The sequence below is a fragment of the Coffea eugenioides genome, chromosome 9 (genome assembly GCF_003713205.1).
Source record: "Coffea eugenioides isolate CCC68of chromosome 9, Ceug_1.0, whole genome shotgun sequence".
NCBI classification, from domain to species: domain Eukaryota; kingdom Viridiplantae; phylum Streptophyta; class Magnoliopsida; order Gentianales; family Rubiaceae; genus Coffea; species Coffea eugenioides.
The window spans coordinates 36,712,167-36,728,565 of NC_040043.1; the positions used below are offsets into that span (position 1 = coordinate 36,712,167).

A 16,399-nucleotide genomic window follows, 5' to 3' on the forward strand; every position below is an offset into this window, starting at 1 on the left:
TCCCCTTTTGTTAGTGCATATTTGCATGTTCACTACATGTCATGCATTTTTCTTAGTTTTATCATTGGCATGCTCCTCGAACCCCTTTTTCCCCTCATTTTTAGGTTTTGCATCTCATACTAGTTATAGGGTCCATTTGCTTGAGAGTCCCCTTCTGATAAGGGAAACGAGCGAGTGTGGCTACTCGATAGCCTTAGCACGCTAGTTCCCCCTTCTAATCAAAGGGAAAATTAAGTCACAAAGTTAGGACTCCCCGTTCCCATCTTGATGCATTCCTATAGGATTCATGCATTTTTCATTCACGATCACATGCACTTACTTTATATTCTCTCTCTTTTTCTACATTCTCACTTCACACTACTTTTACACGTTTTCATTCAAATACTCACACTCTATACCATATCACTCGCACACATGCACTTTATATTATTTTCACATTATCATTCTTTACTCACCTTACCTTGTGAATACATTTGCACACCTCCACTTTTCTCACTTCACATAAACTTACATTTTCACATGACATGCACTCCATTCATTTTTACGTCATTTAGAATTACGTGTGACCTCTCCAAAGGCTCATTAGGGGGCTTCACAATTAATGTGATTGGCACCACTCAACCTTTGAAGAGAAATTTTCCCCATGTCCCCTTAGGTCTAGGTTTTTGCATTCATATAGTCATATCCAACACGCGATACATACCTTGGGTAGAAAAATTAGGAAAGGTAGGGCTAAATCACGCAACTAGCCTTGGCTAGGTCAAAGGGGTGCCTTGGATTTTTATCCTTGCCTTCCCCTTCGTCAAATGTGACTCCCGAACCTTTTTCGTTGGTTTACGTGGACTAGGAGTCGTTCAAAAGGGGTTTCTTTCTATCTTTCCTTTAGAAAATTTCTTTTTGGGTGACTTGGTACACCCTAAACTCTATACCAAGTGGCGACTCCATTTTTCATTAAAAACCCCCTTTTGAACTTTGTTTGGCCAAATCGTCGCATTCTCAAGTCCCATGGCCTTTTACTTTTCATTTACACACGTTCACATTTCACTACACACTTTCACACCGCAACACAACACGAATCAAAAAGTGGGGCGCGACAGTTGGCGACTCCACTGGGGACTTCTAAGTGGGTCCAAGCATTTGATTTGGCTATTCTTTTCCCTTTTCTGCCCTTTTTATGCATTGCATTTGGATATTAGGGTTGCATTTTCTATTTTAGGACTTTTCGCCTCGCGCACATACCAAACTACTCCCTCACTCACGTATGATTGGTTGTTTGGATGTATATTTACTTGCTTTATCTCGCGCTTTGCATTGCATTTGGGTAGGGGACATACCCTAGAGCCTCGCGTTGGTTCTTGATCCCTCCCCTCCAAACGAGCACTAGCATACGTGCATACGCTTTAAATTATTCACCCCTCTTTTATTTTTCTTTTAGTGGCTTGTCACGCCACTCCACCCTATTAGGATTTTAGGCGACTCACTTGGACTTGTGATCGCGACACGATGTGTGCGTAGCATGATCCGAGGAGTCACTCGATCTTCCATTTTAAGCTTTGAGTTCATAGCCTTTAGCTTTTGATTGAAGATTGAGGAGTTTTGATAGATTCACTCATGACATGTAGCCGTGACACGATGTGTGCGTAGCAATGTCTGGGGAATCGCTCGAGCCACCGACAAAGGACCTTGGGATTGATAACCCTTGGTTTCCAAGTCTGAAGGCTCGGGGACCTAAAACCTATCGAGTCTAGTTGCATTAGTGAACCAATACCTCATGCATCCATGGTAGTTTACCTAGGGTAGAGTCGGCCTTACCCTATTAGGGACACTATTCACGAGGGGAGGGGTCCAACCCCTTTCTCCTTTTTATTGCTTTATTTCTTTGTGTTGATTTCATTGCTACAATGTGTTATGTGTATTTATCTGGCTGAACTAACTTTTTCTTGGTTTTGTGTCCCCATTGCATTCACAAATCCTAGCAAATAAGAGGTCTGGCGTGACCTTCTTTTAGAACCTACCCCCGTAGATAGGTTATTGCACGTTTGAAGATTTTGGGATATTGCATTCATAGATTAATAATTGCATAGCATTCTAAGCCTACCTTGGCGTATAAAAGGTCCTTTTAGGTCATGATTTCATTTTAAATTGCATGTTTTACTGCTTTAATAAATGACATCATGCATAAACCATAGAAAGGGAATGCCACATAGGGAATCCCGTGTTTAGGAATAAGCCACCTTGTGTCTCGGATACTTAATCCAGTGAGACTTGCACGTTTACATTTTGTACCATCCAAAGGGGTAGTGCACAAGGTAAGGTGGGATCCGATCATTTTCATGGAGTGATCTTTGGAATATGAGCATCTAATAATCATTTTTTTGGCCATTTTATCAAAAATTGGTAAAAATCCCTTGCGTGAAGGACATTAATTTGAAGAAATTCACAAATGATTCCTCCTATTGAGACGATAAATAAATTGAGGCCAAAATTTGATTTTTAGAAGGTCATAGACTAATGCACCTCAATAATTTTGAAATAACCAATGGCCGGACAATTCAACCAATCCATTTTGCCAATTCATTCAATAAATCATCAATTCATTTGACCAACTTACCCTTTTTTAGGGTCACCTAGTCGATTTTGAATAAATCGTCAATTTATGTGACCAATTTACCCTTTTTAGGGTCATTCGGCCGATTTTTGAATAAATCACTAATTCAATTTCATTCATTTGGCCAATTTACCCATTTTTATGGCAACCGAGCCGATTTTGAATAAATCAAGTTTCGTTCAATCTATTTGATCAATTTACCCTTTTTAGGGTGATCTGATTAATTTTGGATAAATTGAATTTCATTCAATTCGTTTGACCTGTTTCCCTTTTTAGGGTAATCCGGTCGATTTTTAATAAATTGTCAATTTCATTTGACCAATTAGGGTTTCAATGTCGAATTTCAAAATGGAAAACCTAGTCGATTTTGAGAAAAACATCCATTGCATCCAGCCATTTGATCAGTCGGAGTTTTGACCCGTGCTTCACTGAGAAAAGTTGTCAAAACGAATTCCAATCTCTTCGATTGGAAGTTTGTCAAGGTCAAACCCGTGCGTTTTTGCAAGTTCTTGTATCGATCAAAAGTGCTCAATCCCTTCGGACGAGGTCCTCATTTTGACAAACGTCTCTTCTCATTCCAATGGGTCAAATTTTTCAAATTATTTTTCACTCCATAAGCTGATTGGATCCATCAGGTATTGTATAGTGCCTGCTCTGGAGGATTGCATTTTCATGTTAGGCCTACCCTTGGCACAAAAAGGGTTCCCCCATATGACATGCATACTGTTTTTGTAGTCTTGCCTACTAACTCTGGGTATTTTTCTTTTTTTCCCCCCTCCCCTGCATTCATAAAAATGTGTCAATAAGGTGAAAATATTTCCCTATATTGAATAACAATTTTTGATCCGATAAAGTTCAGAAAGTATTATTTGATTCTTGGGCAGATCCAACAATGGCAACATGAAAGATCCATCTGAAAGCTCTAGGCTAAGAGCTTCTAAGAGATTTCATAATTGCTTTCAAGGAAGATTCTGTATATTTGACTTGTTAATATATTTTTGTGCCAAAAGAAAAGGAGACAAAAGGGATATATATGTGGAGCTCTTTAGAAACTTTCTATTCTCATTTGTATCATAATTGAACGAGAAATTTTGTTTCAAACTTTTTCAGCAATAAAATTTTTGGACAATTATTGTTTTGTGTATATTCATGTACATTTCATTCTTTATTGAGCTCATTAAGAGATTTCATGGTGAATTTTAAGAAATAAGCTCAAATTGAGATTTTTCAACCTTTGGCCTGAAAACTCACAAATGTCTACACCAGATTGGTGATCCGAGCTACACAATAAGAGTGCTCAAAAATTGAAAGAGGTCATTCAGAAGGCCCATGAGATACCTTTTCTCCTGCACTTAATCCCAAAATAAAATCAGTCACATTGATTGATAAATTGCAAATTCGGGCAACTTTTGCTTGAAAATGTTCGCGGTGTCTAATCCGATTCAATCACATCTAAGTGAAAGCAAAAATGTGCATTATTCTTGTTTATTTTGAAAATTTGGAGTGATACTTTGAGCATTCTTTTCTCTACCTATACACATTTTATCATTTGCTCTCCCATTTGAGCCTTTAAAAGAATAATTTCGTTTCAAATAAGGGCTTTAATGATCACTACCCTACATTGGGAAGATTTTCAAAAGAGAATGTATTCTTAACAAGCAATTTCTTTACTTGGTTGTCATGAGGCGTAAGAATGATACTTTGGCCATCGTTTCTATAACCTAAACACTATTTATCCCTTGCATCCTCATTTGAGCTAAAATTGGTGGTTCTTTTCGAGTGCACATATGATCGCACCCCACATTGGGGAGGGAGATTGGAGAATTTTCCAAAAAGGGGAAAAGCAAAATGCTAGGATAAAGAGGGAACCACGAATTGGGGGGAATTTGATTCTACCTGGATTCCAATTTTGAAAAAAGAAAAGGAAGAGATTTTGTCCGCACGGACCGCCTATGTTTCACAGATATGGATGAACAAGGGTCTTCCTCAGTCAGTTAATTCAGATACATGCCAGAAATTTCCCATTAATGAAAGTTTCTTTTCAGAGTTATTGTAGGGGACGGAATAAAAAGTCAGGCCCTCTTCTTTTCCAATCAAACATTCTACCTCTAGTTATCCCTTTTGAGCCTTCAGAACAAATTATTTCGTTTGGCAACCCCTGAGAATCGCAAACCCCACACTGGGGCAAGTTTGAGTTGAAAAAGGAAAATTTCAAGAAGTGAAAAGTGAAAAGCCACAAAAACAAAAGAAGAAAAGAGAACCTCAGTTCAAAAATAAACTGGGGCAAATTTTGTGAAAATTTCAAAGAATGGCAAAAAGCCGGAAAGTCAAAAAAAGAAAGAAAATGAAAGTGAAAAGCCTCAATTGAGCATAAATTGGGGCAAATTCTGATTTAACCCTAAAATAGGGTTGACGCAACAATGCGATCTCAGATTTTTCAAACCGCTTTTGGAATCCGCTTTCAAGCCTTAACTTTTCTAAGCACCCCACCTGACCCCACTACAAAAGCCGAAAGCCCTGACTTCTGTTCTTTGCAATGGCCCTATCAAGAAAATTTTTGATGCCGGAAAATTTTAGCTGTATTCTGAATTGATTAGGTGTGAGGTTGACACTGCTCTACATGTGAAACCCCGCAAGGGTATTTCTGGAAAAGGGGGAAAAGAAAAGAAGAAACGAGCGAAATGAATAAGAAAGATGCAAAAAGATTTGATGCTGTTGGGTGATGATAAAAAGTCAAACAAAGTCCAAGAATTTGGAGTCCAGATGAGGGCAATGTTGAAAAATGCGATCTTCGGTGCAATGTCCTTTGAAAATTATTTCTTTAGCTATCGTTTTCAAGCCAAATTACAAGCTAATAAAGTCCATCGTTGACTTATTCCTTCATGACAATCCAAAGTGAGGATTATGCTCATAAAAATTCATCGATCACTCATGATCATAAGGGTATAACCAGATTTCACATGTTTAGCTATCATTTCTACCCAAAATTTTGCAAACCCATGAAGCTTATACGTTGACTAAGTTTTCTTAAGAAATAAGGGTGACAAACTCTTTGCTTTCGCTAAGATGTGGTATTGAAGGGATTACATACCATCTGAGCACATGAATAAGACAAATCTTGACCTCCCATTTCCAAATCAGAAATAACGCCCATTACCTAAAGCTTCGATGCTAAGGTAAGGAAGAAATCTCTTGTAATTTGGCATTATTTTGAGAAATTCATCATGGAATTTTCTTTGTGGTTTTAAGCAAGACGTTCAGTTTCTTACTTTGTTCAGATAAATGGAGGGGCATTCAAACCAATTTTTGCATTCAAATGGGCCCATACTGGGGCAAAATTTTTATTTGCAAAATTTCGCAAAACAAGCCCACACTGGGGCAAATTTTTTATAGCTTGTTTGAGGAATTCATCAAAAGGGTCAAGCAAGACTTTCAAATCAATCACGCTGCCCTTTTCATGAAAATTTAAATGCATGTAAGCTCCTGTGCAGGTATTCACAGTTGAAGTCGACGAAAAGCTTCTGAGTTGTGGAAGGCCGATGCCGAAGAAAGAGAAGAAGGAGGGAAAAATGGCCCGACACTGGGGCAAATTATTTTGGAAAAATTCTCTCGGGAAAAAAAGGAAAAAGAGGGAAAAAGCAGGAAAAAGGAAAAAAAAAAGGAAAAATCAAAGATCACGTTGGGCCTGGATTTCGTGCCGCCAACATTCCAAAGATCAAGTTGGGCCAGAGTTTCGTGCCGCCAACATTTCAAAAATCACGTTGGGCCTGGACTTTATGCCGCCAACATTCCAAAAATCAAGTTAGGCCTGAGTTTCGTGCCGCCAATCTCACAAATGTCACATTGGGCCTGGATTTAGTGCCGCCAACTTCGCTTTTCACGTTGGAACTGGGTTTTATCCCGCCAACCTCGGCAGAACTGGGTCTTATCCCACTGACCATTCACAAACTTCACAAAAATCACGTTGGAGCCGGGTTTTATCCCGCCAACCTCGGCAGGCTCGGGTTTGATCCCACTGTCCGATTGTCAAGACATTTTCAATGCCACTGGAGCAGAGGTTAGTCCCGCCAGTGTGCATGTCATTTACATAGCCACTGGAGCAGAGGTTAGTCCCGCCAGTGTGCATTTCATTCACAGCCACTGGAGCTTGAGGTTAGTCCCGCCAGTGAGCATTTCATTTTTCACAGCCACTGGAGCGTGAGGTGAGTCCCGCCAGTGAGCATTTTATTTTGTACCGCCACTAGCCGTTGGGTCAGTCCCACTAGTGCGCCTTTCATTTTATCCCGCCGCTAGCCGTTGGGTTTGTCCCACTAGTGAGCCTTTTAATTGCATTCGCCGCTAGCCGTTGGGTTCGTCCCACTAGTGTGCCTTTCAATTGCATTTCCACTAGCCGTTGGGTTTGTCCCACTAGTGTGCCTTTCATTTGCATTCGCCACTAGCCGTTGGGTTTGTCCCACTAGTGTGCCTTTCATTTGCATTCGCCGCTAGCCGTTGGGTTTGTCCCACTAGTGTGCCTTTCATTTGCATCCGCCGCTAGCCGTTGGGTTTGTCCCACTAGTGTGCCTTTCATTTGCATTCGCCGCTAGCCGTTGGGTTTGTCCCACTCTAGTGAGTCTTTCATTTGCTTCGGCCGTAGCCGTTGGGTTTGTCCCACTAGTGTGCCTTTTAATTGCATCCGCCGCTAGCCGTTGGGTTTGTCCCACTAGTGTGCCTTTCAATTGCATTCGCCGCTAGCCGTTGGGTTTGTCCCACTAGTGTGCCTTTCATTTGCATTCGCCGCTAGCCGTTGGGTTTGTCCCACTAGTGTGTCTTTCATTTGTCATTGCCATTAGCCGTGGGTCTGTCCCACTAGTGTGCACCATGATTTCAGATTTTATTCGGGCCAGTCCCATGATTTTCATTTTATTCGGGCCAGTCCCATGATTTTCATTTTATTCGGGTCAGTCCCATGATTTTTAATTTTATTCGGGCCAGTCCCATGATTTAAATTCTTGCTCGGGTCAGTCCCGTTTAAATTCTGTTCGGGTCAGTCCCGTTTAAATTCTGTTCGGGTCAGTCCCGTTTAATTCCTGTTCGGGTCAGTCCCGTTAAATTTCTGTTCGGGTCAGTCCCGTTTAAATTCCTGTTCGGGTCAGTCCCGTTTAAATTTCTGTTCGGGTCAGTCCCGTTTAATTCCTGTTCGGGTCAGTCCGTTTATTCTTGTTCGGGTCAGTCCTTAAAAATTTCTGTCGGGTCCAGTCCGTTTTAAATTTCTGTTCGGAGTCAGTCCAGTTTAAAATTCCCCTGTCGGGTCAAGTCCCGTTTAAATTCTTTGTTCGGGTCAGTCCCGTTTTAAATTTCTGTTCGGGTCAGTCCCGTTTAAATTTCTGTTCGGGTCAGTCCCATTTAAATTCCTGTTCGGGTCAGTCCCGTTTAAATTCCTGTCTCGGGTCAGTCCCCATCGTTTGAGTAATTCACAGCCAAATAACACAGGTAAGTATTTGGTGTCTACTTCTTTGTCTCAAGTTTTTTCAAAACTCAGACAAAGAGGGGCAAACTGTAGACACCAAATTTTTGGTGTTTTATTATTTATTTATTTACTATTCGTTTTTTATTTGTTCTATTTTTATTTGTCACAATTAGTTTTATTTACTTTTAGTTTTAGTTATTTTAGCCATTTTAGTGTAGAATTTCTCAAAGAAAAAAGAGAAGTGTTCAAACAATATGTTTTAGTTGTTTTGGATTTAGTTTCATTATTTAAAAAATGAAGAAAAGAAAAGAAAAATGGAAAAATTGCAACTGTGATTGTTTATTACTTCTAGTTTGTTTCTTTTTGTTTGATGTTTCTTAAATTAGTGTTTTTCTTTATTTAAATATCATTTTTCATTTTTTTTGTATTAAATTATTATTTAAAAAAAAAAAAAAAGAAAAGAAGAAAAAGAAGACCGACATGCAGAAGGCTACGTTTTGCCGCAGCTTGCAAAAGATGATTGCAGGAGGTCCTTAAAGGAGAAATTTTGGCTACAAATGGCCAGGTGTCTAGGACACTTGGAGGGGGGAGATGAATCCAGGATGATAGCTAGGTTTTAGAAAGAACAGAAGAGGGACGGCTGAAAAAAAAAGAGAGGTTCTTTGGGGGCCGTAGGATGAAGGGTTGGAGGTTCCGGTATAAAAAGAAAAGAAAAGGCAGCCGCAAGGGGGATACAAGGAGCTAACGGAAAGGAAAACGGGAGCAAGAGGGGAGAGCAAGAAAGAAACCATAGGAGGGAATCACGGCTGGGCAAAAGCTTGGAGATTTCGGAGGGAGAGGGGCCGCTACTCAAGTTTGCTGCTGAAACCCATCAGAAAATAGCACCTGCAGTAGCAAGACTCCAGCTTTTAAAAAATGAGGGACGGCTGAAATGGAGGTCAGAGATAGAATCCAAGTGACAGTTGATGAAAAATGAGGTGAAGGCTGAAAGCGAAGCCTGATGAAGTGGGCGGCTAAAAATCTAAAAGGAAAACAGGAGCAAAGAAAGATTAGAGGGGAAGGGCTTCGGCCAAAGAAAAGAAAGAGAGCCACGGTTCAAGGGAGGAAAAGCTTTTACGGGCTGAGAGCTGGAGGAGAATCAGCAAGGTTGAGGGTGGAAAGGAACGGTCTTTGAACTGGAACAAAAAGAAGAGAGCTTCGGTAGTAGCGGCCGGAAGGAAAAGGGAAACACAGAGCAGCCGCAACCCCAGAGGATCTCATTGTCGACATTAACTGAAGTGGTGGCGCTGTCATTTCTGCTGCCACTCTCCTTCTACTGCCGTGCACTCCATAACCACCTCCCGCGAACCTCCCACCACCAGTCCACATTTGCTGTTGCTGCTGTCCGACGACCATCACCAGCACCACCACCACTCCGGGTTCAAGATAACTTCAGAAACTGAGAAGCACTGTAAGTTGTCTCCTTAAGATTCAGTTCCTTTCAAGCTTTTGAAGCATGTCTTCCGTGATTTTGCTTATGGCTACATTTCTGTTGGGGTACTCATTTTCTGGGCTGGGTTAAATATCTTTAAGGGGCTAGAATTGAAGTTTTTGACGGGTTTCATGGTTCTTAGTGGTGTTGCTTTGTTGCATTCTGTTTTGCTGCTATCCCTGATGGCCATCACTCCAGATTTGCTGATTTAAATCTTGCAATAAAAGAGTAGATTTTGGTTTGATGATTGAAGGAGGGGGGGGCTGGATCTTAGATTTGTTTGATTCAGGAGTTAATGATATGTTCGGTTAGAAATGGATCGATGCCTAATGCAGAAGAGAAAAAATCTGAAACAAAAGAAATGTTTTGTATGCTGTTAGCCCCTCTCTGCCCAGATTTTTTCTTCCCCTTGGCATGATATCTTGAGGATGAGTTTGTTATACTAAATGAGAGCTGGGAGATTAGATTTTTGTTGCTAGCCTTTTGTCTTGAAATGTTGCGCAAATCCCTGGAAATCAGAATTGCAGAAAACTGCGGCACTTCTCCTCTTTCTTTCCATTACCGTTTTGCTGTTTTCTTTCATACCTGGATGGTATTTACACATCAGCCTTCATGGTTGCAAGATGTTCTGATGCTTTGTTTGTTTCATGGTCCAAAATATTTGAATCACACTTAAACACTTGCTAAACATGAACCATTGAGGCTGCCGAACCATTTGAGCTTTATTCCAGAATTTTGTATGACATCTTCTTGAGTTTCCAGCTTGTTAGGATCATGGTGGTGGTATAGTTAATGGCTTGGTTTAGAGCTGTGATGTTGGGTTTTAAAAACATCTAAATCAAAGCTTTGATAAAAATCTGAATTGGTAAGAAAGATGCAGCAAGTTTCATCTTTGTTTGCTGCAGAATGCTTCTCACGGCTTTGCATAAATTAATTGCAGAAATTTGCAGCAAAGAGCCCTTCCCTATGGCCACTCTCTGTTTTTTTTTTTTTTTTTTTGTGTTTTGCGTGATTAGTTTTTGTGCATGATGATGGCCTTGAAGAAACAAATAAATGTTGAGTTTGAAGCTTTGTTTAAGATGTTTGGGTGGCTAATGAGAAGCATTGGCAGAAACATAGTAACCAGAAATGAAGAAGGCATGTTGCATTTTAGTTGCAGAAGTTTAAGTCATACGTAGCTGCATGTTTTGCATGAAAATATTTTCTGAAATTTGCACTTTGACCCCCCAAGTCTCCCCTTGTCCTACTATGACCCAATCAATTGAATAATCTCCTCAATTTGGTCCTTGGTAGTTTTAATTTTACAACTTCATTGCTTGTTTGTTTCAATTGTCTACCATGCTTCGCTTCAATTGCGCTTAATTCATGACTTTAGGGGCTTTATGGCCAAGTGAGCTGGTGTTTGCCTATTTTCTTTATTTTTCTTAAATAAAGTGGTGCCTTGACCTTTTTATTGTTTTGAAGCCATTTTACTTCATTTGATTCCAAACGGGGGGAGGTACAACTTCTTTTATCCCTTTTTGTCTCTCCTATGTGATCCAACGTGCTAAGTGTGAATTGCATGTCTACGTTGCTTTCCTTGCCTTTCTTTAATTCCTTTCATTTATTTCATTTACTTTTGCTTTATTTAAGTTATTCATTATGGGGTATGTGTACACCTCTTGGCTTGTAATAGATAGGGCCTGGCGAGCATTTTGTCCATTTTCCCTTCCCCTTTTGTTTTAGTTAGCAAATGTAATAGGTTCATTAGCTTGATTGCTTGCTTTTGTTGCTATGTGTTAATTTGCTTTATTAGGTTCTTGCATCTAGTCGAGCATGCTAATTGTTATGTGCTATGTGTTTATAGGTGTTTGGCATGTCTAATCGCTTTCCATAGCCATGAATGAATGTGATGGATGAATGTACGTCACCACACTAGTCCAATGCTAGTTGTGGCTCATTATTTCATTAGGAATTCATAGAAAGGGCTAGTCCAACGCTAGACCCAATAGGCCATCCCCTTTTGTTAGTGCATATTTGCATGTTCACTACATGTCATACATTTTTCTTAGTTTTATCATTGGCATGCTCCTCGAACCCTTTTTCCCCTCATTTTTAGGTTTTGCATCTCATACTAGTTATAGAGTCTATTTGCTTGAGAGTCCCCTTCTGATAAGGGAAACGAGCGAGTGTGGCTACTCGATAGCCTTAGCACGCTAGTTCCCCCTTCTAATCAAAGGGAAAATTAAGTCACAAAGTTAGGACTCCCCGTTCCCATCTTGATGCATTCCTATAGGATTCATGCATTTTTCATTCACGATCACATGCACTTACTTTATATTCTCTCTCTTTTTCTACATTCTCACTTCACACTACTTTTACACGTTTTCATTCAAATACTCACACTCTATACCATATCACTCGCACACATGCACTTTATATTATTTTCACATTATCATTCTTTACTCACCTTACCTTGTGAATACATTTGCACACCTCCACTTTTCTCACTTCACATAAACTTACATTTTCACATGACATGCACTCCATTCATTTTTACGTCATTTAGAATTACGTGTGACCTCTCCAAAGGCTCATTAGGGGGCTTCACAATTAATGTGATTGGCACCACTCAACCTTTGAAGAGAAATTTTCCCCATGTCCCCTTAGGTCTAGGTTTTTGCATTCATATAGTCATATCCAACACGCGATACATACCTTGGGTAGAAAAATTAGGAAAGGTAGGGCTAAATCACGCAACTAGCCTTGGCTAGGTCAAAGGGGTGCCTTGGATTTTTATCCTTGCCTTCCCCTTCGTCAAATGTGACTCCCGAACCTTTTTCGTTGGTTTACGTGGACTAGGAGTCGTTCAAAAGGGGTTTCTTTCTATCTTTCCTTTAGAAAATTTCTTTTTGGGTGACTTGGTACACCCTAAACTCTATACCAAGTGGCGACTCCATTTTTCATTAAAAACCCCCTTTTGAACTTTGTTTGGCCAAATCGTCGCATTCTCAAGTCCCATGGCCATTTACTTTTCATTTACACACGTTCACATTTCACTACACACTTTCACACCGCAACACAACACGAATCAAAAAGTGGGGCGCGACATTATCTATTTACTAATCTTAAGACTTTAAATATAGACAAGACAACTAAACAGTGCAAGTGAATGCATGTGAGTTGCAAATCAAGTAAATAAGTTTTATTTCGATTTGAAATAAATTATAAGTTTGTAACTAATATAACTTATCACTAATCATTGTAATTTGTAAATTTGTAACTAATATTACTTATTATTAATCATTGTAAATTATAAATTCATTGTAACTACTAACTAATATTACTTATTATCAATCATTGTAAATTATAAATTCATAAATTATCACCAATCATTGTATAGTCTAAGGTTTATTCTAGTTTAAATTAATCACTTTTTATGTGTTTCTTAAATCATAGACCAAGGATTTTAGGTATAAGTGATCAAATAAATGCCAATTAAACCACAAAATGATTAGAACATAAGGAATGTGTTAAATTATGAATAAATTTGGGGATCAAATTAGTAATAATTTTTAAATCATTGAGGAGCATAATAAATGTATTATAATTTAGGAGCCCCAATTTGTAAATTAAAAATTACAAAATCACTTCCTTTGGGAAAAGTCGGATTTCATTTTCAGCTGACAATTTCAACAACCATTGCAATATTGCATAGTGCCTTCACCTCCGGCTTTCACAGTACTAACACTCCCTAGTCCCAAGTCCCAAATCCCAAATCGAAGCTGCTCTCTGCCTCTCCGGCCTCCGCCAGTCCGCCGCACTCTACGTCTCCTATCGGCTGTCTCCATCTCAATCCTCATTCGACCTCATTTCTCACTTCATCAGTTCATCACTGCCGTGCTGGTTTATCGCTGCCGAGTGTCGAAGACGAAGCACCAATCACTGCTCATCTCTGGCTCGCTTAGGTAAGTGCTCCTCTCTGGCAGTAAAATGGCCAAGATCGACGAAATCTGAGCTTCCAATTGCAAACTCTAACTGTTGTAGTAGTTTAGATTAGATGGGAAGTTTTAGCAGCCAAAAATTGGTAATCTTACTAGTGGTTAAAGAGAGAAGAGCATTGATATTTGGTCACTTAAAAGTGCAGAGTTATTCTTAACTTGGATGCCTTCCTTTGCAATGGAAATATATATTCCTTGCTTGGCATCTTCACTTTAAGTTTCTGGCTTGGGATTTTCCCTTTAACTTTCTTGTTGGGGCCTTCATCTTTATTCCATTAAGGGCTGACAATTATATTTGCTGTTTACTTAACATATATTTCATTCGTTAATCCTTGAAAGATGAACTTAATTTGTTAAAGAGAGAATACTGGATTGATTACAGATGAATTCGGGAAAAGCAGCGTTGCAAACTTAATTTGCTTCAGGGTATTTTTTTTTTTTTAAATAATAGATGAATTCGGTCTAACCGAATTCATTACCGTTTTAGAATTTGAAATCGGTTACCGAATGAATTCGGTTATCCCCAATTCGAAATTGAAAACGGTTTAGATTTCTATAGGTGCAATAACCGAATTCATCGAATTCAGTGCACCGAATTGCCGCATTTGCACCGAATGCTCACCCCTGTCGTGCGGCCTATGGCCAACCGCCTAGCCATGAGGGGCACCGTCGTGCATTTTTCTTGCCGTCGGTGTGGCCGTCGTGCCCATTCCTTAGCCAATGCAAGGCAACGGCTGTCCTGCCCATGCCATGGCCAACGCAAGGCAATGGCCGTCGTACGGCCTAAGGCCCACCGCCTAGCCATGAGGGGGACCGTCGTGCGTTTTTCTTGCCGTCGGTGTGGCATCGTGCCCATGCCTTGGCCAATGCAAGGCAACGGCCGTCGTTAAATTGAGTAAATTTTACATTTGGATCAAATTTTACAACTTTCATCATAATTTTGACCTATTTTGCAGTCTAGGGTTCCCACTCTTATTATATTTTGTTCTCTCCAAAAAAAAATCTCTCTCGCCTCGCTTCTCCTGCTTTCTTCTTATCATAATTCTCATTTTTTTTCCTGTTGGCCTGGCCTCGAGTCCATCAACGACATCTCAGGTATGAGTTTGATCCAATCTCACCTTCTTCTTCATTTATCTATCGCTGTTTTTATGTTCATTCCTGCTCGTTGGTTGAAGAAAGATTGGAATTTTCTTTTATTGGTTTGGAATATGTTTTAGTATTTGGATTGTTTTTGGGTTTCTTGACACGGGTTTTGTGAATTAGAATGTGGGTTGCTTTTATTTTTTCGGTTTAAAATTTTTTTTTTTTTTGGGAAATTAATGTTGCTATGCATTTTTTGTAGCTGGGTGATGGTTTAGTTGAGAAAGTTCTAATTTTTTGAGTTTTGTATTTTTTTAAATTTGGTAGGGGCTTATGTGTATGCTGGTGGTATTGAATGGCGATTGAGAAGAATAACTTTAAGGTTTCGAGATTTGATTCAGAGTTTTCGCAGCTGAATTAACCCCAAAAAGTATCAAGGCCAAGTGGTATCAACAAAGCCAGTCTCTCTATCTTCAGCAGCCAAAAACCTCTCCGCCTTCGCCTCCCTGGAAGAGGAGAACGGAGCTTCCGATGCCGTCCGCGTGTATCTGAAACGCGCTTCTGATGCCTTCAACAACTTGGTTCAATTCCACAAGGAGCTAAAAGCGCCCCATTCGAATCGCAAACGTAAGGCATCTCAACCTCTTGTTGTTGATACAAAGATTGAAACTTTAGCCACCGTTGACAAAAACCCAGATGAAGAAAAGATCAAGAATGTGAAAAGTAAGGGCAAGCGGAAGAAAAATCGCGAATTAGAGGTAAATGATGAAGAACCGTTAAAGATTGAGAAGGATAAAGGAAGGATTGATGAAGTTAACGCCGTGAAAAGGTCGGAAAAGAAGGAAAAACATAAGAAAAATCGCGAATTTGAGCCTAGCACTGAAGGCTTGTTGAAGATTGGCCAAGAAGCAGATAGGCTTGACAAAGTTAAGGTACAGAGAAGTTCGGACAAGAACAGAAAAGATAAGAGAGCTGGCCAATCGGAGTTAAGGAATGAGGAGAGAGAACAAATTGAGCACAGCCCTGATGGGGTTGGGGAGGAAAGGAAAAAGAAGAAACATGACAAGATTGTGAGAGGTGAAGATACAGAGGAAAGAGATGAGGGTAGGAATAAGGCTAAGCAAGAGATTGTGGAAGTTGAAAGGAACATTATTGATGGAGTTGAAGGTGAAAGTGTGAAGAGGAAGGATAAGAAGAAGAAAAAGAAGGATGAGGGTGAGGAGGATGGAGAAAATGTTGGCAAAAAAGGAAAGAAAAATAGCCAATCGGAGGTGAGGAGTGAGCAGAGAGAACAGATTGAGCGAAGCCCTGACAGTGGGGTTGGGGAGGAAAGGAAAAAGAAGAAACAGGAGAAGATTGGGAGAGGTGAAGATAGAGAGGAAATAGATAAGGTTAAGAATAATACTAAGCAAGAGATTGTGGAAATTGAAAGAGACATGGATGGAGTTGAAGGTGTCACGGAGTAAGGATAAGAAGAAGAGAGAAAAAAAAGAATGAGGGTGGAGATGATGGAGAAAATGTTAGGCACGAAAAAGGGTTAAGAAGAGGAAGAGCAGGAGGTTGATGGTGGACGAGAGAGTTGATTCTGCACGAGCAGAGTGAAAGAGAGAGGAAAAAGAGGAAAACTGAAGGGTTTGATGGAATTTATGACGATGTATTGGTATTACTCTCTCATTTTCTTCTTCTTGTGATTCATTGACATGAGGGGAAATTTTGACCTGTGCCTACAATTTTCATGGTCGAGATTTTTGCAGCACTGACTTTATTCGTAATACCTGTTCTTCATGTAATAGTAGAAAATTTTTAAGTTA

At 39.8% G+C, this 16,399-nt stretch overlaps 2 protein-coding genes across 2 annotated transcripts in view; both read left to right on the forward strand.

The window, feature by feature from the left end:
• Window positions 1-13,171: 13,171 nt before the first annotated feature.
• LOC113782493 (golgin subfamily A member 6-like protein 22) overlaps window positions 13,172-16,399 on the forward strand; it is a 30,685-nt gene continuing 27,457 nt past the window's right edge. The window contains exons 1-2 of the mRNA XM_027328385.1: window positions 13,172-13,475; window positions 14,916-15,018. The gene's annotated coding sequence lies outside the window, so the exon portion shown is untranslated. The remainder of the gene's footprint in view (window positions 13,476-14,915; window positions 15,019-16,399) is intronic.
• On the forward strand, window positions 14,944-16,054 carry LOC113782492 (vicilin-like seed storage protein At2g18540). The gene is made up of 2 exons (XM_027328383.1): window positions 14,944-14,970; window positions 15,020-16,054. Exons 1-2 carry the CDS (start codon window positions 14,944-14,946, stop codon window positions 16,052-16,054), a joined length of 1,062 nt encoding a protein of 353 aa, XP_027184184.1.

Excerpts from the sequence above, each read along its gene's own strand:
- LOC113782492 (XM_027328383.1), top strand. The coding sequence starts at position 14,944 with ATGGCGATTGAGAAGAATAACTTTAAG. Across the intron at positions 14,971-15,019 it reads TTGAGAAGAATAACTTTAAG|TATCAAGGCCAAGTGGTATC; the intron begins GTTTCGAGATTT and ends AACCCCAAAAAG.